The 21,092-nt window shown below is 40.6% G+C and overlaps 2 protein-coding genes and 1 long non-coding RNA gene across 5 annotated transcripts; 2 read left to right on the top strand and 1 right to left on the bottom strand.

Moving 5' to 3' along the window:
• Positions 1 to 295: 295 nt before the first annotated feature.
• vps51 (VPS51 subunit of GARP complex) lies at positions 296 to 5,855 on the top strand. Its single transcript, XM_034889203.1, has 11 exons — positions 296 to 780; positions 1,470 to 1,599; positions 1,707 to 1,853; positions 1,949 to 2,168; positions 2,600 to 3,506; positions 3,607 to 3,822; positions 4,071 to 4,154; positions 4,255 to 4,389; positions 4,499 to 4,620; positions 5,140 to 5,227; positions 5,318 to 5,855. The coding sequence occupies exons 1-11, from the start codon at positions 595 to 597 to the stop codon at positions 5,576 to 5,578; spliced, it is 2,496 nt and encodes an 831-aa protein (XP_034745094.1). The 5' UTR covers positions 296 to 594; the 3' UTR covers positions 5,579 to 5,855.
• A 591-nt stretch (positions 5,856 to 6,446) lies between these two features.
• On the top strand, positions 6,447 to 18,284 carry tm7sf2 (transmembrane 7 superfamily member 2). Of its 3 annotated transcripts, XM_034889220.1 has the most exons (12): positions 6,460 to 6,546; positions 6,854 to 6,912; positions 7,589 to 7,671; positions 8,916 to 9,112; positions 10,602 to 10,656; positions 11,192 to 11,386; positions 12,587 to 12,690; positions 14,681 to 14,800; positions 15,191 to 15,359; positions 15,447 to 15,527; positions 15,694 to 15,816; positions 17,753 to 18,284. In XM_034889220.1, the coding sequence occupies exons 3-12, from the start codon at positions 7,599 to 7,601 to the stop codon at positions 17,911 to 17,913; spliced, it is 1,278 nt and encodes a 425-aa protein (XP_034745111.1). In that variant the 5' UTR covers positions 6,460 to 6,546; positions 6,854 to 6,912; positions 7,589 to 7,598; the 3' UTR covers positions 17,914 to 18,284. The 3 variants fall into 3 exon arrangements, with proteins under 3 accessions (XP_034745114.1, XP_034745111.1, XP_034745112.1); XM_034889223.1 differs by lacking the exon at positions 6,854 to 6,912 and having other exon boundaries at positions 6,447 to 6,546; XM_034889221.1 differs by lacking the exons at positions 6,460 to 6,546; positions 6,854 to 6,912 and adding an exon at positions 6,646 to 6,665.
• LOC117955089 lies at positions 8,198 to 13,454 on the bottom strand. The gene is made up of 3 exons (XR_004658954.1): positions 13,000 to 13,454; positions 8,486 to 8,488; positions 8,198 to 8,207 (listed from the first exon to the last, which is right to left on the bottom strand). It is a non-coding gene; the product is annotated as an uncharacterized LOC117955089 (long non-coding RNA).
• Positions 18,285 to 21,092: the final 2,808 nt, after the last annotated feature.

The following is a 21,092-nucleotide window of genomic DNA, read 5'->3' as shown; positions in this document are numbered from 1 at the left end:
AAAATGCCTGAAGCAATGTACAGGGTATAATTCCATTGTTAAAGTATTGTCCATGATGCAATACCTTTTTTAATTTATTCTTTTGAGATATAAATTAATGTGGCAGGATTGTGCTTAATTTTTTAACTTAAATATTCATGCGAATGAAATAAGATTTTTATTATTTTTACATCGTGGCACATCATGCACACACGAGAAATTAAGGTTTGGGCATGGCATGCGCAGTAGTGCACTTCCGGACAGTTAGACCGAAGTACATTCCCAACATAAGTGAGTAGGCAGTCCTCTTCACTAAACTACTCTTTGACAACGTAACACCGGATAGGCTGCACACTACAAACCCGGAAACACTGACGTTTTCAAGTTTTCAAGCTAACGTTAGCTGTGTGTTATGTGGAGAAATACGGTATAAAAACAATTGAAGCAAACTCTTATTAAGAGCAGACAGCTAAGCTTACACAATATCAGTAACTGTGGAGCGAGAGGTTAACGTTTTCAGGCAGTGGTTGTCAGGTTTCTGCTGCCAGCTGGACGCCCGTCATCTTTGTTTATCGTCATTTTATTTGTACATTTCTCAGCTGGCCGGTTTACAGTATGGACGGTGAGGCGGACGGCTTGGTGCAGGTGTCGGAGGACTCCGGCAGGCCGCGGAGGGTGCACGGCATGCTGAAGCTCTACTATGGGATAAACAAGGAAGGAAAGGCCGCGGAGCAGGCGGAGTCCCTGGATCCCTGCGACATCAACGGGGCTCATTTCGACCCCGAGCTTTTCCTGAACAAGGTGAGGACCGCTGTTGTCATGTGAACTGTTTCCACCGTGACGCAAGTCACATTATGCTGTGTCAATATCAGTGTTACGTAAAGCTACTAATGTGATATCATACGTTAGTAACTTTTATATGCAGGCGGTGTTAAATAGGAGAATAATACAAAAAAAAATTCTTTATTAATCCCGTAAAGAGAAATTTAGAGTGTTTTCACTCTGTTGTTATTACACACAGACCTGAATTACACATAAATGCTTAGTACCTATACATACAATAATGGAGAGATGTCCATAACCCGTTGGGGGGGGTGCCTTGCTTAAGAGCACCTTGGCAGTGCTCAGGAGGTGAACTGGCACCTCTCCAGCTACCTGTACACCACCATACTTTGGTCCGTATGGGGACTTGACCCAACTCCCTACAACTGAGCTACCGCCACCCCCAAAACCCCATATAACCACATAACACAGAAAATCATTATACAACAAATCACCAGTACACATACAGTAACTTAATGTACCATTCTATACACATATAGCACCCTATTGATTTGGGGGGCTGCTGTTTATTCAATATATTTAGTAGATCAAGAACTGACTGCTGTAGTTAAAGCAGTTGTGAATAGGCTGCCATGTGAATAACACTGTCTGGAATACTGTTTTTAAGTGTTACCGTGACTGTTGCGTGTTTTTGTATCCAAATGCAGCTTAGAAGGGAGTGCTCTCTTGCAGAGTTGATGGACCAGGAGACCTGCATGGTCAAGCAGATCCGCTCTCTGGACAGTGACATGCAGACGCTGGTGTATGAAAACTACAACAAGTTCATATCTGCTACAGGTGAGAGAACGTCTCGCACACTGTTGAGTTACTGTTGAACTGTAGTCAGATGTTGTTGATTTGTGCTTATTTGGTTATTCAAACCATCTTTCCACGTTTTTTTCCAGACACCATACGGAAGATGAAGAACGATTTTAAAAAGATGGAGGATGAGATGGATTGCCTGTCTGCTAACATGTCTGCAATCACTGAGTTCAGTGCTTGTATCAGTGGTACTCTTCAAGACCAGCACGCACAGATTACAAAACTCTCAGGTGAGACCCAAACTGGCAGTTTCTTTCGTTGAGTCAGTTGTGGGGACTTCATGGTGGTTATTTTCCCATTTTTGTCTTGTTTTGTTCCACGCCAGGGGTTCACACTCTGTTAAGGAAGCTGCAGTTTCTCTTTGAACTGCCTGCTAGATTAAATAAGTGTCTGGAGCTGCAGGCCTATGCTCAGGCAGTGAGATCCCATCGCCGTGCCCGCTGTGTGCTGCAACAGTACATCCACCTGCCCTCCTTCAAGGGAATTCAGGACGACTGTCATGCCATCATGGACAAGCTGGCACAGGAGCTTCGACAGAAGTTCAGGTGGGAATCTCTCAACCTCCATTCAGAGAAGAGATGCCACTGTGACGGAACATAACACTTCAGAGTCAAGTTTACTGCTAACAAGAAATGTGACTGACAAGTACACCTAGATTTTATGAAGCAACGAATTAAATTAGGATTCAATAAATTTAAAATGACAAATTCTCATTTTGCTCTATCAGACATTTTCCATTATTTTACCCTGATATCACTTAAAGTAATAATGCATATGTTCTACATTGTATATTGCAGATATTCACGTTAAAGTCCATTAAGAATACATGATACAGATGTTTTGTAATTATGAGTTGCTATTCTTGCCTTTTATAATATCTATTTGGATTTCAGTTTGATTTTTTAAAGTGGTCATTTTTGTCTAACTTTTACATTTCCTGTCCATCAGCTAGTTCTGTTTTGTTGTTGTTTTAAAGGGATGGTGGGTCAAGCGCTAAAGATTTATCAGAGTGTGTGGAGCTGCTGCTTCAGTTGGATGAGCCCGCGGAGGAGCTCTGTGACAAATTCCTGAGCCATGCACAGTCCCGTCTTGAGTCGGACCTCCAGGGTCTGGAAGCAGAGATAAGACCGTACCCATCTGCCTCGGCTGCTTCTGCAGTCAGGTTGTCATCCACAGCAGTCGCTGGATCTCCGACTGATAACTCCCCTAAAATGAGCACCATACCTTCTCCCACCTCAAACACTGACATCCTGGAATTCATTGACCGAGGCTGCAATGAATTTGTCAGCAGCTTGTGTTTAGTAATTGCATCCTATCAAGAACTATTTATCAACCATGCTGAGACGGGTGAGCTTGCATCCAAAAATATTCCTCAGATGGCAAACGGTAAGTTGCAGGCCTTTGTGGATGATTTGGCTGCTCGTTATTTCTCGCTGGTTGAGCGGAGGATACAAGAGGAGAAAGGGGTCGGCGATAACTCCCTCCTGGTCCGCGCGCTCGACCGCTTCCACCGCAGACTTCAGGCTGTGGCCAAACTGCTGCCAGGCTCTCCTGTGCCAAACCAGGGGACTGAGATTGTGATACGGGCAGCTACAGAGCGAGTCAAGCAGTACCTTTCTGCCCTGCAGAGCTTCTACATGGACAGCTTGACAGACGTGAGGCAGGCCCTGGCGACGCCTCGGCTCTCTGTGGTCAGTGCTTCAGGGGCTGGAGGCGGAGCTCTTCTAGGGGGTCCGGCCTCCAGCAGAGATGCCCCTAACAGCCTGCCAGAGCTGCTTTCCTCGCTGTCGGCCTCTATTCTCAATCAGATTAAGTCAGTGTTGGCATCAGTGCATCTCTTCACAGCTAAAGACATTGCGTTCTCCAACAAGCCGTACTTCAAGGTAAATAGCTTTTCTGTGTATTTGCCAGTCAACACCTTGCCCCAGAAAATCACTCTCTATTGAAAGTGACAGTTGTTTTCTGTCTGTCTTCTCCTCGTAGGGGGAATTCTGCAGCCAGGGCGTACGTGAGAGCCTGGTGGTGAGCTTCATAAAGTTTGTGTGCCAGTCTTCTCGCCAGTTTTGTGAGAGTGCAGGGGACAAGGGAGGTTCGACTCCTCCGGCCCTTCTGTTGCTGCTGTCTCGCCTCTGCTTGGACTATGAAACCTCTACTATCTCTTACATACTCACTCTCACAGATGAGCAGTTTCTTGTGCAGGTAAAAGCTAAAATATAAATGCAGCGCCATGCAAAAAGACCATATTACACTGTCAAATTACAGTATTTAACTTCAGATAGATACTTGAGTGTTGCATTTGTGCATCAGTCCTGATAAATATGACTAATCTCTAATGTTTTTGAATGTATTTTTTAAACTCCCTTTAAAATTGACACATTTCACTCCCTAAAGCTAACCTGATTCACAGCCATCTAAATGCAGGTCTCCTTTGTTTTGTACATTCTCAGCACCACAGTCCTGTGACACCCGTCACAACTTTGTGTACGGAAGCCAGAGAGGCAGCACAGAAACTGCTGAACCATTATGTAAAGGTAGGTTTTCACCTACAACATTCTCTGGGTGAAGAAAGTCCCCACTGTAGGAAAATAATAGTCTTTTCTTGCAAATTTGTGTATTTCGCTGTTTTTGCAGGTTCAGGGCCTGATCATCTCCCAAATGTTGCGAAAGAGCGTCGAAACACGAGACTGGGTTAACACCATCGAGCCACGAAACGTCCGCGCTGTGATGAAGAGAGTGGTAGAGGACACCACCTCGATTGACGTGCAGGTCACAGTCTACAATATTGACATCTGCGCTATGTCCTCAAGTCCACTCATTATGCTTTCATTCCCATGGATGAGCAGGCTGTCTTAACAACGTCTCTGCTCCACCACAGGTTGGTCTTTTGTACGAAGAAGGTGTGAGGAAAGCACACAGCAGTGACTCCAGCAAAAGGACTTTCTCCGTCTACAGCAGCTCGAGGCAGCAAGCCCGCTATTCTGCCAGCTACACTCCAAGGTAAACAAGCTGCACATAGACTGGTGACGTGATAAAACAAAGTACAGTTCTCTAGAGTTTTTTTTCTCCCTTTTGGCAACATTCTAATCCAAGCCATATCATGGAAGATCTTGCCTACATCTAAAGCCAAGATTCATCACTACTCAACTTTGTAACCAATTATACATCCTTGCAATCAGGGGTGTAACACAAACTTATGGGCCATTTAGGATGGAATTTTCTATTTGCCCCTCAACGCATCCACAGCAATTCATTCTAGCATCTTTTTGGGCCTTCCTCACATGAGGGCCCTGGGTACTAAGTCACCTTTTCCCCCCCAGTCCAACGCCCCTGCCTACAATTAATTATTGTGCATTGTTCTGTCCTTTTCCTTGGTAAGATAATGTGTGTGACGTAGGCAGCTAATCTGTATCACCTCCTTCACTTTCCCTTGTTACTGAGTTGTCTTTAATCATCAGATTAAGTTCATTGTTCTAATTGTGGATTTACTTGAGTGGTTTGTCTTGTGTCTGCCTGCAGTGCACCCATGGATACTAATTTACTAAGCAACATACACAAGCTGTTTTCTGAGAGGATTGACATCTTCAGCTCAGTGGAGTTCAACAAGGTGAGTGCAGATCTTCGGTCAGCTGTAGTGTTGTCTTTAGTGAAACACATCTGTCACACGCAAACTCACGCACCTCATCCTCTGTCCCAGGTCTCCGTGATAACAGGAATTATCAAAATCAGCTTAAAGACATTCCTGGAGTGTGTCCGTCTGCGCACCTTTGGCCGTTACGGGCTGCAGCAGATCCAAGTTGACTGCCACTACCTGCAGATGTACCTGTGGCGGTTCGTCTCCGATGAGAACCTTGTGCACTTCCTGCTGGATGAGATAGTGGGGAGCTCCGCCCACCGCTGCCTGGATCCCGCCCCGATGGAGCAGAGTGTGATCGAAGTCATCTGTGAACGGGGTTAAAGCTCAAAGTGCAGCACAGCCAGCTAGTCTTCAATAATGTTTCAGTTGTGCATCTAGTTGTAATCCTCTCTTTAATTCCATAATTACTCTTAGATTTAAAGCTCCAGATTCAAAATAGACTGCAAAAATGGCACAGGCATAGCACTTTTAATACTGTAAGCATATTAATACATCTTTCAACACTGAAGAATATCAAACATTTGGCTGTGAAAAGATTGCCTGACAGGGAATTTGGGACAGATCAACATTACATTCCATGCACAAAGTGCACAAGAGCCTCTATCCCGCATGTATTAATACATTCTTTTAGGGGCTCTTTTGCTTAAAAATTTAAGCAAATGCAATCTGTATGTCATCTAATTATGTAGCCTGTCCCTAACACTAAAGTACAATTGATTAACTGTGTCTTTGAAGGTTAGTTGATTCTCTGTTTTCTGTATATATCTTCCACAGATAAACACTAGGTATGGGAATGGTTTCCTGTAGGTCTACAATAAAAGTGCATTCATGTAAAATTCAAATTGTGTGTTCTTCCTTTAAAAAAACAGTAGAAACAGGCACATTAAAAAAAAATATATATATATATATATATAAATATATATATATATATAAAAAAGAAATATATATATATATATATATATATATATATATATATTTTTTTTTTTTTTTTTTTTTTTCAAGATATTATATATTCAACAAGATATTAATGTAATTCAGGTGTATTTCACAACGACTTCAGCCATTCCAATCCTCACTGTTGTATGCGCTGTCGCCACCTTACGAGCTCTTTTCATTGGCTAAGTCTTTTTCTCTCCACCCTCTTCTGATGACAGCGGAGCGATCTTATTGGCTGAGAGAGGCTTTCGTGCTTTTCAACGTGTTACAGGGGTGTTTCCATCTGCAACTCCTGGATGGATACATAGTAGAAAATCAGTACAGTCCCAGCTACTCCTCCATGCTTTACACCGGTAAGACACTGCATTTACTGTGTTATAAGACAAATATCCTGTTGATCTTTACATACGCGTTATTTTCTTTTTGCAAAACCTTTGTTTCTCTCGCGCTCAGATCATTTTAGCATCGGCAGGTAATGGGACAGCAACCCAACGCCATGTCTCACGTTTCATAATAGAAATGTAGGCGCATGGACACACCGGTACTAACCTGAACTTTGCCTCGGTGGTTATGACAGCAGTCGCTATAATATAGTAATAACATCTAATTTAAAGTATGTTTGTCCCTTTGTGATCAACTGTATTTAGAATGTCCTAACAGGCGCCCTAGCTGTGTGAAAGGTCTGAGGGAGTAATTATGAAGACCTACTTAGACTTTTAGTAAGTAAAAGTACATTAAAATACTCTGCTAAAAGTTAAAGTTCTATTTACAAAGTTTTAAAGAAGTATGACCAGCAGTTGCAACAAAAGTAGCCTTCTTAAAGTATCAAAAGTAATAAAAAAAAAAGTGGCACAGTGGCCCCATAAGCATGTATTTATTAATGCATTAAACGGTAGGCAGCATTTGGATGGAGCTAGGTGGTTGTGATAAGATCCTTTGAATTATTTTATAACACTTTCTTGTTTGTACAGTTTTGTAACTTCATAATTAGTTATTAGAGTGATTAGGAACACCTGTGTGAATGTGCATGGCCTTTAATCTGTAAAAATGCATCATATTATACTGTGTGCAGCTTATTATTTTTGATTGTATGTTAAATCGAAGTCACTGGTAATTGTAGCTGTTAGATAAATGTAGTGGAATTAAAAAGTGCATATGTAGCATACATTGGAAATATCTGAGTACAAATACCTCCAGGTTGTACTTAAGTACAGAACTTGAGTAAATGTGCTCAGTTGCCATAGTTGTTATCAAGGATGTTTAGCTTATGGTACAAAGAAACGTTCACCATCATCAGAAGGCTCTGTTACTCATTTTTAGTAATTTCCATTACCATCTAATTATTATTTATTTGTTCCTCAAATGTCTTTTTGACTGGAGTGTATATTTTCACAGGAGACCAACAATGAAGCCAAACAGTCAAGTGCTCAAAAACAGATCGGCACATGACACCGAGAGGGAATTTGGAGGAACCCTGGGTGAGTCACAGCAGGCCGGACCACCTTACCCATGCGCCATCATGATACAACCAACTATATTTAGTTTCAGACATTTTCCCCTTTATATAACCATGAACGCCACACTTAGACGTAGACATTTTGCTGTCACATTTGTTGCAGCTAAGCAGAAAACAAACATTTTCTTCATTCTATTCGTGCACTCTTATCACTTGTTCACACTTCTTCTGTTTGCAAAGTTTTGAATGCTGAATTATATTTTCATGACATAACCCTGTGCTGCTCACAGGTAAAAGCCAATTTCTTTTACTGTTAAAACTTTTTGTAGCCTACATCGAAGGTGAACCTCAAGTGAAACCAATAAAGAGCTGCATGTATTTTCTAGTGAAGAAAAACTGATTTATGAAGTGAAGAAATAAACATCAGTGAAGTTGGCAGCCGGCATACAAAAGAACATTAATACTAATTTGTGATACAGAGACACTGTCATGGTAGTTGTTGTTTCATAAAATCCCAAAACTGCTGCCACAATAGTATTAATAAGATGAAAGAACTCACTGCAGTAAAGATCACTAAGATCACAGCAAGAACTCCATCAACGCAGGACTGTTCAGCTCTAATTAAGAATCCTTACAACCTCAGTTTACAACATAATAACAAATACATCATAAATACATTGCGTGTGCGTGGCCATCTCCTTCAGCATTCCTTTATTTGCACATCACATCCGATTTGTCTTCCAGTGGTTTTTGAAATTAAATCCTGTTTTGACCATGGCGGTTGAGCTCTCTGATCCTCAGATCTCTGCAGGGTTAATTGAGACGGCTAGCTGGACTATCTGTCCAATCTGAGGTTTCCTCGCACGACTATTTTACAGCAGCTCCGCGTGGAGCTCAGCGCCGCCCATGACGATTGTGATTGGTTTAAAGAAATGCTTTTCTCCCATCCCAAAATGCTGTGTGGACTAGCCTGACCATACTTTGCTACACAGCATGTGGATGGTCTGGCAAAGTGAGACTACACCCACGCTGTCTACGTAATCTAATATTTTTGATACTATGCAGTTTTTCAACATGTTAAATTATTCACCGTCATCACACATTTGTTGTACAATCTAGAGATAGTTTCACTGTGCTCCATTACTAAGTTTTCCCTGTGATGCTGCTTGACTTTTTTGTATCTTCGTATCTTTGTATTGTTTTCTGACTACAGCTCTGTAATGTCAGCCATGTTGTCATCTCAGTTTTATCTGTAATATCTCTCAGGTGCTTTATGCATACCCATCTTTCTTCCGCTGACGGTGCTGTTCCTGATCGGTGTGAGTCGATCCCCTGAGGCCAGCGTGCTCCAGTGGCCCCCTCCCCTCCCCTCTTCCGAGCAGCTGTGGGACCCTGTGGCCCTCGTCCTTCTGCTGGGCTGGATCACTCTGCATGCCCTCCTCTATGTGATGCCATTAGGAAAGGTATGACACGTTCGTTTCAGCCTGGCACAGGGATAAACTTAAATTAAAACCCGCTGTGGTGATGAACACCAATAAGACGCGTCTAAAAACTACTTTTGTAGAGCATATGGTGACTTTGATTATGCAACCAACCATAGAAGCACCTGTTGTGTGTTAAAGGAACCTACGTGTACTCAATGATAAACGTTGATTTTTGATAGCATGGTGTATGGTTCGGTGATAACTAACGAACAATAAATGAATGATTCCAATCAAATGAACAGCAAATTAATAGTCCTTATTTATGCTAAACTAAGATATCTGGCTGCTTGGAGCTTCATATTGAACAAACATGTGGGAGTGATATTGATCTTAATGCCTCTGCAAGGAAGCAAATAAGCGTATTTCACTCATGTTTAGCTGTGGCATGCTAAAATGTATTGTTACAGGAGAACAAGCTACAAAAAGAGGAAGTGTCATAAAGTCAACAAACTTATTAGCAATGTTAGTTATACAACATGGTTTTAAATAGTTTATGCTACACCAGAGAGACTTTAGCTGCAAAAATGAATTAAGCAAGGGTGCATCCAATTGCTGACACATTTACTTTTCATGTGGGATATGTTATTTTTCCTTCGTCTTTACACATGATACAAGGTTTTTAATGTAACAGAAATATAAGAGAATTGATGATTATGATGATGCATTTAATTTGTATTGACTATACTTAAAATCCAAAACAAAGTAGTCGCTATGAGGCTGAGGTAGGGCCTTAATGGTGCTGTATGTCCTACTCGCTGTACAAAATAATTCGCTGATCTCAAAGCTGTATTCTGTACCTTTACTGATGGAAAGAATACAACTTAAGACATATATTCAATTAATCACAACAATCAAAAACCATAAAGAACACCACGCTCAACAAAAAATACAACGTCCCATTTCCTCACCCTCTATCACCTCCAGGCCTGTAACAGGTGCATAAATAGCCCCCCAAATCCACCTGACTTACCATAAAAGCAATACAATTAATTCCATAGCGTGCACCAAATCAGTTCATGACTCCTACATTATTTATTTAGCGCCTTTTTAAACACTCAACATTCACACTAAATAAAGTTTTTAAAAGGAAATACACATTCCTTGACAATTCAGACACTAAAATACACACTTTAACTGTTCATGTTATTTGGGATTTTGCATATATTTACCACAACCATGATATATACTGATATGGGAAAATGCTCTTACTCAGGTAGTCACTCTACTACCTACCTAACCTTAGCATGACAGTATATAATATGCATTATTTAACCATAAATACACACGAATTGAACAATTTTGATTACTTGACTTTTGACCCAAATATGTGCTGTTAGCAGTTATAAGATAAGACATTATTGATCCCCATAGGGAAACATTTAATATGATTTGACTGAGTTTATGTTAGTCTGTTGTTACATAATGTGTTTCATGTGTTCAGATTCAAAATGAGTGTATTTACCCGCAGGTGTCTGAAGGATTAGTGCTGAGGGATGGAACACGTCTCAAGTATCCCATAAATGGTATTTATATTGCGGATCATTAAAAACAGAGTTTCAACACATATGTGTTGTTTTTATGATTATTTATTTATAGAGAATTTAACATGCATGTATTAAGTCTATCTCCTAGTTGTAGTTTGTGAAAGTGTAAATTTTCTTCAATGTTATTGACCAACGACTAGCTTTGTTTCTTTGAGTGATGGAGGATAATTGTGCTCCATATAATTAATGTCTAAATACTCTAGTACTTTAAAGTGACAGTAAGACAGATTCAGTAGTTCAGAGTTATGCTAAGTTTTACACAAGTTTTGAGTGCAATTGATTGTTTCATATCTGTAATGCTTCACTGGAGTGAAATGCACCTGCCGTGACAGTTATGTATCTTTGTGTATCTTTTGGTTCTTCCTCTACACTTTGACTGATCTGACCTTTAGCTATCTGAAGTTCCTTCTCTTCCAACTTTTATCTTTTTTAATAGATAGACAAGCCTGTGTCCGTCTGCTTGTCTCTTTTCCTGGAGCAACAACATTAAGCTTAGCTTGTTCCTCTCCCCCAGGTTTTCACAGCCTGTGCATCAGCGGTGTGTTGCTGATGTTGTTACTGGGGCTCGGGGTTCCTGTGGGGCGTCTGTTTGAGCTGCTGGTGCCTCTGGCGGTGTGTGCAATAGCAGTGTCCTTCGTGTTCTCCGTCTACCTCTACATCCGCTCTTTTTGGGTTCCTTCTCATGCTCTCGCTTTGGGGGGCAACACAGGTGAGATTCATCATCACCTTCAAAATACTATTTTAAAAAATGTGTGCATTTGTAGGCAACTTTATCTAACAGCCAAGCGCTTCGGGAGCCTGTGGGCATCAAGAGAACACACTTTCGAGTAAGCTGACCCTGTTACTCTGGCTACGCTGTGTGCTCAGCTGCATCTGCAGACAGACACCTGAGAGCATCCAGTGTTGCGATTCAGGCCCTGCTCGCCGATGGTTATGTTGATCCCTGTTTGAGATAAGACAAAATTAGCAAGGCTACAACAACATGTTGTCTCCAGTACCATGCTATCAAATCAAACGTCTTAGGGATTTATTTGACATGAAAGTAATGTAGTCGGTTTAGACTAGATTTACACAAAATGTAGGTTACAAAAAGCAACAACAAACGTAAGCCAGTGGCTAAAGAGATGGACGGAAAACTAGATGTAATGTATCTCTTTTAGCCATGCTTGCTGTAAAAACCCCTGCAAAACTAACAACATGCCTCAGCTGTCCTCAGTTAGTGCCAATTAGCCAGATTAGATAGCATGATAATGAACTAAACTACCAGTGGTGTACATGGTAAACATATCTCACAGCTTCACAGAGCTGCTAGCATGGCCGTGTGGACTTGTCTTTCTTCGTTTTTTTGTCAAATGAAACAAAATAGAACCACAGTAGCTTCAGTTGACCTGAAGCTCTCAGTCCACCATTACTATTCCTCTGTCTATCTATAAGCAAAGCGAACAAAAGCAACACATTAATGCTTCTTTTCTGGGTGTTAAAAAGCAGTCTGAAAATTTTAGAAAATTGCTGACATAAGTGAAAGAAAGCCGAGTCGGGCTACATGGGCTACACACAGAAAAACGTTTTACCTGGACCTTTAAACTCACACATCTAGTAAATGAAATGCAGCCATCAAATAATGTTGGTGCTTACAGATGTGCTTCTCCTACTGTGATATATCAAAATATCTGCTGTGAAAAATATACTTCAAAATGACAGTGGAGGTCCTAAATAGCTTTGACTGCAAACAGGTTTCAGCTAATTGCTAATTAATTGACTGCTAATAGATTATTTGAAAGGTTCCTGATGAACTCAATAACATGACAGACTAAGATATCCTGTATATACTGTACCTGCAGATACTGAAAGCACACTTTTTGTAATAATGTGGATTCTTTGAATGTATGCATCCCTCTGTCCTGTCTAGGAAATCCCCTGTATGACTTCTTCATCGGTCGCGAGCTAAACCCCCGGATTGGCAAGTTTGACCTTAAATATTTCTGCGAGCTCAGACCGGGTCTGATTGGCTGGGTGAGTTAACCTGCACCAGTAAACGATCAATTCACTTTCAAAATCAACCACTTTTAAAACTTACGTTTCTGTTCTGTTATATATTGTTATATATACATATAAACTGTGTTTTTTGGTAAAATATTAGGGGAAACTGCCTCTGACCAAGTGCAAAGAGCTGTTTTATAGTAAATATTGCTTCATAGAATCTTCCTCCAACTTACATTTTACTTAAAAGGAAATGTATTGAGCCCTAGCTATCAAGAGCAAGTAATGCAGTTAAACAATATAATGTAATTTAAAGGTAAAGTTGTGACATGTGGAGCGTACTGTGCTCATTTTCAGGTTTAGAATTGTATTTTGAAGCTGTACCAGAATATTTTTATGTAGTTTAATTTTCCCAAAACACTATATATTTGTTGTACTGCACAATGCTGCAGCTCCTCCTTTCACCCTGTGTGTTGAGCTCTCTGTTTTAGCTACAGAGTGAGACATCTCACTTCTGTACCAACTTTGTTGGGAGTCGCACGGGCACAGTTAAGTACTGATAGCTAGTTAGTCGCAGAGTATGAGGGCGTGCGACGCTAGCAGCTAGGCGAGCGTTATAACACGTGTTACAAAGTGATGCACGTTTGTCATGGAGGTAAAGGCTGGACTACAATAGAGCTTTTTGGAGCAGTTAGTGAATAGTGTTTTCTGTTGGAGGCCCTTTGGGGGGGACTTTGAGCTTCTTCACTTTGTAAACCTATAACACGCACAAAAAAACACTTAAAACACAATCAAGAATAGGGGAAACGCCTAATATGAACACTTTAAGATGCACACATGTAATGTAATATTATTTAACAGTGATGACCAACAGATGGTGATGTTGCTCTCCCCTGATCTTCCATAACAATTTGCTCTCTGAGAGTTTGACACATTCAGAATTAGAGACCTTTTCTCCCTGATGACCTGACACGATATTTGATGGTCGTGAGACAACTGAGGACAAATGTGACAACACATAGAAATTCCAGCGAGATTTTTGAGTAAGATTCTTCAGATTACAACAAGGTTCTCTTTGTTTTCACCAGTCACAAAAAACAACATAGAGACGCTATTGGAGACAGGCGAGTCATGCCGGAAATGTTGATATATTGAGTCCTTTATTGACATTTTTTTCTCTGTACCTACAGTATAAAGAGTAAAATCTCTTAAAGAATAAAATCTCATCTCAATGTTGAAAAGCCAGGTGCGTAGGAGAGGACAGAAACAGCTCTCACCGACTGGCTACAGACAGTGTGTGGGAGATTAATGCTTCCTGTTGAACGTTTATACTATGTACTTTTAACTTTTAACATCTTTCAATTGCTGCTAATGACATTTTAAAGGGCTCGGTCTCCTAAATTATTAAATGTTTATTTGGATACACATAAACTTCCTATTCTTTAGGAGCCCAGTAAAGGTTCCATTCCTCTCTATAAATAGTATTACATGTTAAGTCTCCCCACATTTAGATTAGTTATCTAGGCATGTGTGATATTAGACCCCCTTCAGTAGCACAGATGGAAAGATTAGTCATTACATTCTGCATATGGTATGGTGGTCCAAAGCTCATATTTAAATGAATTGTAACACAAATGTTACAATACTGTAAAGTAAACAGAATCCAGGATTTAACTGTCATTACTAGAGAACTATCCATGACATGCAGCGAGTTGAGTGGCGATTCCATCACATCGCATCGTAAAAGAAGAGCTGTTGTATTGGATTGCATCAGATTCTATAGTGTAGATGTACCTAACACTTATTTTTTGTTGTCTCTGGACTGTATGCAAGCGTTTCTGTGTCAGTCTCATTGATTATTGGGTGTTTAAGTTCACCTGATTGAACCTGACTTTTTGTAGTTCTGATCCAATAAATCACATACAGAAAGCGTCCACCCATACTTAGGAGCAGCAGGTGAAAAATGTTGCCTAACTAAGTGATGTTAATCAGTATTCACTTGACCTGTTTTTTTCCCCCTCAGGTGGTCATAAACCTTGGCATGCTGATGAAGGAGGTGGAGCTTCGAGGTTCCCCCTCGCTCGCCATGATGCTGGTCAACAGTTTCCAGCTCCTGTACGTGGCAGATGCTCTGTGGAATGAGGTGAGGGCTCAACAGAGTCAGAGATAAAGGTTATATCCGTTTTAACCTTTTTCAACCTGTTATCACCGTCCTTTTAAAATGGATTTCCAGCTTTCGGGCATCAATAGCACAAGTTATCTAAGTCTCTGGGCTATTCTCTCACAGCTTGAATATGCTCTGTTCCTAATTACTTTGTAGGGACAAAACAACATGGGCTGCATCGGTTCAAGTAAATGTCAGTCTGGCTCAGGGTCTCCTCCTTAGGACTTTAGATCATAATGTCATACATCATAATTCAGTCCTGCAAACATTTAAAAAGGGGCACACTAAAAGACTACTTAGAGAGATCTTTGTGAATATTATTGTTTTATTTTTACCCCCACATAATCACATACACTTATGTTATAACAGGAGGCTGTTCTGACAACCATGGACATCGTGCATGATGGCTTTGGCTTCATGCTGGTGTTTGGGGACCTGGCCTGGGTTCCCTTCACATACGGCCTGCAGGCTGCCTTCTTGGTCGTGCACCCACAGGCCCTAAGTTCACTCGGAGCAGCAACTATAATAGCACTGAATGGTAATCATGTGCTTGTTCCTCAGGCTGTAATGTGTTGTGTGTCATGGTTAAAGATGGCGATGTTAACGGTTTTCTCTTTCCCATCAGGTATCGGATATTATGTTTTCAGAAAATCCAACTCACAGAAGAACCAGTTCAGAAGAGACCCTACACACCCAAGTGTTGCAAGTCAGTCATTTTCAGAAGTCAGAGTGTGTTCTCTTAATCAATCTCATATCTAATTTTGTATCTCAACTCCTGCTGTATATATATATCGGAATGAAGTGGGTGTTGATCTCTGAAGTGGCTTGCACTTTCTGCACTCAGAAATATCTATGTTTTTTTTCCCTCGCAGGACTAGAGACCATCGCCACAGCTACAGGGAAACGTCTGCTTGTGTCTGGCTGGTGGGGTCTCGTTCGTCATCCCAATTACCTCGGTGACCTCCTCATGGCCCTGGCGTGGTCCCTGCCATGTGGTAAGACAGCTTAAAAGCCTCCGCAAGGCTCGTTTGGCATGCAAGTCACACTGATGTAACACAATCAATTTGAGTGAGAGTCTTCGTTAGAACATGTGGATGAAGACATAGACGAGAGTGTCCGGCGGAGCGTTTTATTGTATCTAACCATATTTATCAATAGAAACAAATGTAGATGTTGGTGTTTTTAATCATGTGATCTTAAACACATGAAAACACAATTTAAAAAAAGAAAAGAAAAGTGTAATTCTGGGGGGGATCCTACTGTCAGGACTCTGCATCTGTACAGTCGGTGGACAAAATAACAGAAAGAACTTAGAATATAATCCAGTGGCCCTGCAGTAAAGCTAGGTGAAGCTGAAAATGTTCATCATGTCTTCATCTGAGACTGTCACATGTGTTGATTCATCTAAATGATCATTTTAAATGCTTTACATTTGTAATATTGTTAAGTACATATTTATTGATTTCGTCTTTTTGTCAATTTCTTTACTAATACAGCTTTCTCAATGAACCTTGTCAGGGCTGAATGCCTTTAGTAATCAATACTTTAGCAAATACATTGCCAACTTATACTTTGTGTACAAATCCCTGTTTTATTAAACAAAAGGGATAAAGTTCTCAAATGATACATGTTGTGCAGCTTATCAAAAACCTTTGATTTAAACCTGCAATAACTGATTTTATAAACCACTTGGGGGTAGCAGAAATTGAACGATCTGCAGGTTCATCACCTCCATATACAATATTGATCTTACAGCTGCCTTAAATCAGGAACTGCATGACCAAAATAAGGCAAAAAAGCATTGTATTTCCTTCCTGTCCTTATTATACCGTGTTTGCCTCTGATGCGGTAGCGGCAGAAAGGCAGCAACAATGTGTTCTCTTTGTTCCTCTGTAAGCTGCCTTATGTTCCCTTTAGAAACTCACTTCCTAAAATGGTGGCTGTTAGACACATTCTGCTCATTGGTATTCAAACTTTATGTGACTCACTTGTGTAGCTGCCTTAGTAATCAAGATGTACTGTAATTTCTGCCTGAGTTGCTGCTGCAAAAGTCCCAAACTGTTAAATTATGCACGCAAAACAAAGGAATCACGACAACACATTCCACACTGTCAAAGAGGAACAGTGGTCACATTCACACCCCGACTGAAAGACTACAAGATTTTCTGAAAAGCACTCCAAAGGGCACTCTCAAAAAATTAACATTAAGGCGGATCAACGCTTGGAACATTATAAGCATAATCAAAGTTGTATTCTTTCAGGGCTCTTGTATAGTACAGATTTAAAAGGACAAAGGTACAGCTCTTTGCGGAGGAGGATGAACACTTGATTACAGCTGAGGAAGGTCTCTGTTTTTCTCTGCTTTGATGATCAAACTAATAATTTATTTCATATAGCACCTTTTACAGACAGTCACAAAGTACTTCACACAAATACAACACCAATGAAGGTGAAACATGAGACAAAAGCGAGTTGAAACAAGTAAGAACCGAGACTGCAGAACGTAAGTTAATAGGAAGGGTGTTCCACAGAGTCGGAGCCACCACTTCAAAGGAACAGTCACCTTTTAGTTTTCAAACGAGTGCGTGGGACCACCAGTCATACCTGGACAGAAGACCTGAGGGACCTGCTAGTAGTGTACGGATGGAGCAGGTCAGAGATATAAGATATATAGAGATATATATAGTTGATATACATAGATATATACTGTATATAGGTGCCTGACCATGCAATGCAATGAACTTGATCAGAAGCCAATGTAACAAGGATTAAACGGGTGGACCTGGTCAACAGCCTTGCAGCGGAGTTCTGGACCAGTTGTAGACTGTCCTTGGAAAACTTGCTGAGACAGCATAAAAATGTCAGTTTTTATTTGACACAACGTTGTTTTTGCTCCTACTTACAGTCTATGTATGCTTGTCTTTTCTTTAGGATTCTCACATATTCTGCCTTACTTCTATGTCACATATTTCACCGTCTTGCTGATTCACCGAGAGGCCCGTGATGAGAGACAATGTAGGGCCAAGTACGGACTTGCGTGGGACACCTACTGTCGCCGTGTCCCCTACAGGATCTTCCCTTATATCTACTGAACAGGAAAGCAGATGGGTGGAAGGGACCTACACTGTCTCACAATATCCTTGTGACTCTTCAAGTCCAAACTTGGCAGTAACTTGAAAAGAAATCCATTTTCAGTTAAGCGGACCACAAATAACATCTGGTGCTGCTACTGGGAATCTACTGAGCTGCCAATTTTAACCAGCCTTGATTTGTCAGGCTGCAGTTCACTTACAGAAGGGTGTATAATGGATCAATATTTCTAATATAGTGAATTTTGAATTTGAAACCTGACATGAGTCTAAAATAGGTGCACTCAGTCTTCAGACACTTTTCTCTTGTTAAGCTAAGAACATTTCATCATAAAAGGCTCAAGCTGTAATATGTGGCCTTGGGATTTTTTTTTTATCTCCTAAAAATTAGCATTTTTACCATGCTTGTATTTTTACAATGTCTGCTTTTTTAAGTGTGTATCTGTGAAATACATTTAAAATAAACAAAACATAAACCAACACTTGATCATGCATCTTAATAGCATCTAATAGACAGACAGTGAGTCTCTCAGTGCTGTTGTGTTGATATGGGGGAGCTCAAATGTTTGTATGACAATTTAAATTTGTGTCTATTTAAGCCAGATGTGTCTGTTTTAATAACCTTTTCCAACCTATTATAACCGGCCTGTTAAAATGGATTTTCTTTCCAGCTTTCAGGCATCAATAGCACAAGTTATCTAATCTCTGGGCTTTTCTCTCACAGCTTGAATATTCTCTGTTCCAAATTACTTTGTAGGGACAAGAACTAGATTTGCTGCATCGGTACCAGTAAATGTCAGTCTGGCTCAGAGTCTCCTAAAAAATAGTCACAATCATTCAAGCATGGCTCTTTCTTGAAGCGCTGAATCAGAGTGTGTTGATTCACTGTAGACAGTGGTTGTATTGTTAATGGACTTGTGCAATACCTTGAAGAAAGTTTTTTTTGAATGGGTGCTTACTAAGTAGTACATCTTCCACGATAATCTGTTATTATGGCCACGCAACTTTGTGCACGTGGCTTTTGAAATGGAGTTTTTTGCCTTTATAAACATATTTAGACTTCTATTAACAGGCAACGGAAAAACAAAACAATTTCCAATTATAAATCACTTTGCATTTACACTTCAATTAACATTTCTCCCACGTTGCAGTGAGGTGTGCACACACAGGTGACAGAGCTCTCTCCTGATGCGCACCTTCATTCTATTTATTTTTTTAACTTTTAAGCCTACTTACAGTACAGCTGCCCTGGCCTTGCCTACACAGCACTCAAGCTATTCTGCATTGTTTTTCATACACTAAGTGCTAATTAGAAATGTGCTTGTATAATGCCATTGTGGCTGAATTCATGCTGAATTAATACGTAACACTCCTAGTTTTTTGGGGGATATTTTTCCCTGATTCGGGTCATTTTCAGGCTCTTGTACCACTCTATGATTGTATTATGAAAAGTGCATGATAAAAGGTAATATTGTTATTCTCAAATGAGAAATTTGAATGTTAAATTAGTTCAAACTTTGTTCTATTTATTGTATGTATTTTGGCAGTGTAATCAAATACATTTATTGTAAATCTTTAGTGCGTAGCTTTTTGATAATGAATGTCTGTTACATCCATGCCGTTGCCAGATGAGTTGCTAGAAAGCTAATTCAGACTATCAACGCCACAGAACTCTCTGTATTTTTTAGTAAGGCTTTGTTCAGAAGATTGTGGCTTCTGGTGACAGCAACTTGAGTCAAGATAATTAACTCTTCTGAAGAGTCCATCATGTTTCACATTACAGAGTTATTACAGGTCGTCTACAGTCGAAGGAGAGCAAAGGTGGTGACACTGGCTGAGTGTAGGGTGTGGGGTGTGCAGTCGCACCTCGTCCAGGGCTAGATCAACAATCCTTTATAATAAATAATTAATTTTTAATGGGTTAAGGTTAGCATTACTGTCCATCGGCATAGATAAAAAAAATAAGGTTGTATTTACCTTAAAGGTGCTATACTCAAAGTGGGATTTCCTCAACGCGGCTCTCTGCCGGACCGGTTATAAAAACAAAGAACAGAGAAACTGACTTATTAAAACACACAGACACAGTTTGACCTTATTCTCTGCTCAGAACAACATTACTCTACTATATCTTTACATAGTAAATATTTGCTTGCCGCTAAATGAATGATTTGAATATTAAGTACAGCCCCTTTAATCGCCAGTTTAACACACCACCTGACCAGCACGCTAAGGGTCCAAACCAAACCGACCCAGCAGGTGCATGCTGCACAATAAGGAACTTTTACCCTCAGTGAGGTGATGAAGCTCAAAGGGACTGAGGGGACTGGTTGTAGTGGGACAAAGAGACTGAGTGGACTGGTTATAATGGGACAGAGAGGAGTGGACTGGTTATAGTGGGACTGAGTGGACTGGTTATAGTGTGACAAAAAGACTGAGTGGACTGGTTATAGTGGGACAGAGAGACTGCGTGGACTGGTTATAGTGGGACTGATTGGACTGGTTATAGTGGGACAGAGGGACTGAGTGGACTGGTTATAGTGGGACTGAGTGGACTGGTTATAGTGTGACAAAAAGACTGAGTGGACTGGTTATAGTGGGACAGAGAGACTGCGTGGACTGGTTATAGTGGGACAGAGGGACTGAGTGGACTGGTTATAGTGGGACAGTGGGACAGATGGACTGAGTGGACAGTTATATTAGGCTTTGAGAATGAACAGCAGTAAATATGGACCTGCCAGACATTGAGGAGGATTTTGCGGTGCAAACGATTCACATAATGACAGCTGAGGACTCTTTCCAATTCTTTCCAGAGGAGCATGTTAACGTTGCTAGGCGATTTCGCGTTATGTGCGTGTGTGTGCATGTGTGTGCACGCTACTGTGCAGTACTGTTAGTGGCAGCAACTGCTGTGGAGTTAATATTGTTCATACATATCTGTGTTGCCTGCCTTTGGGATGTTTTATTCTATAATAGGTGTCAGGTGATTTCATTTATGAGGCGTAACAATGCCTGTTTCTTGCTGAGTTTTGCCTCTTCTCTTGTTAACTCTAGTGAGACTACCCCAACCTTTTACAAATGTAACACAGTAATGTTTATGCGTTTTTACCCAAGTCATTTTACTTTTACTTGACAAAAATTTCCAAAGAACTTAACTATTACTTGCCTGTACTTCACTCTTACTT

The sequence above is a fragment of the Etheostoma cragini genome, chromosome 13 (assembly GCF_013103735.1).
Source record: "Etheostoma cragini isolate CJK2018 chromosome 13, CSU_Ecrag_1.0, whole genome shotgun sequence".
Taxonomy (NCBI): Eukaryota; Metazoa; Chordata; class Actinopteri; order Perciformes; family Percidae; genus Etheostoma; species Etheostoma cragini.
The sequence above is the reverse complement of the archived record's forward strand: the minus strand, read 5'-3'. Positions and strand labels throughout refer to the sequence as shown.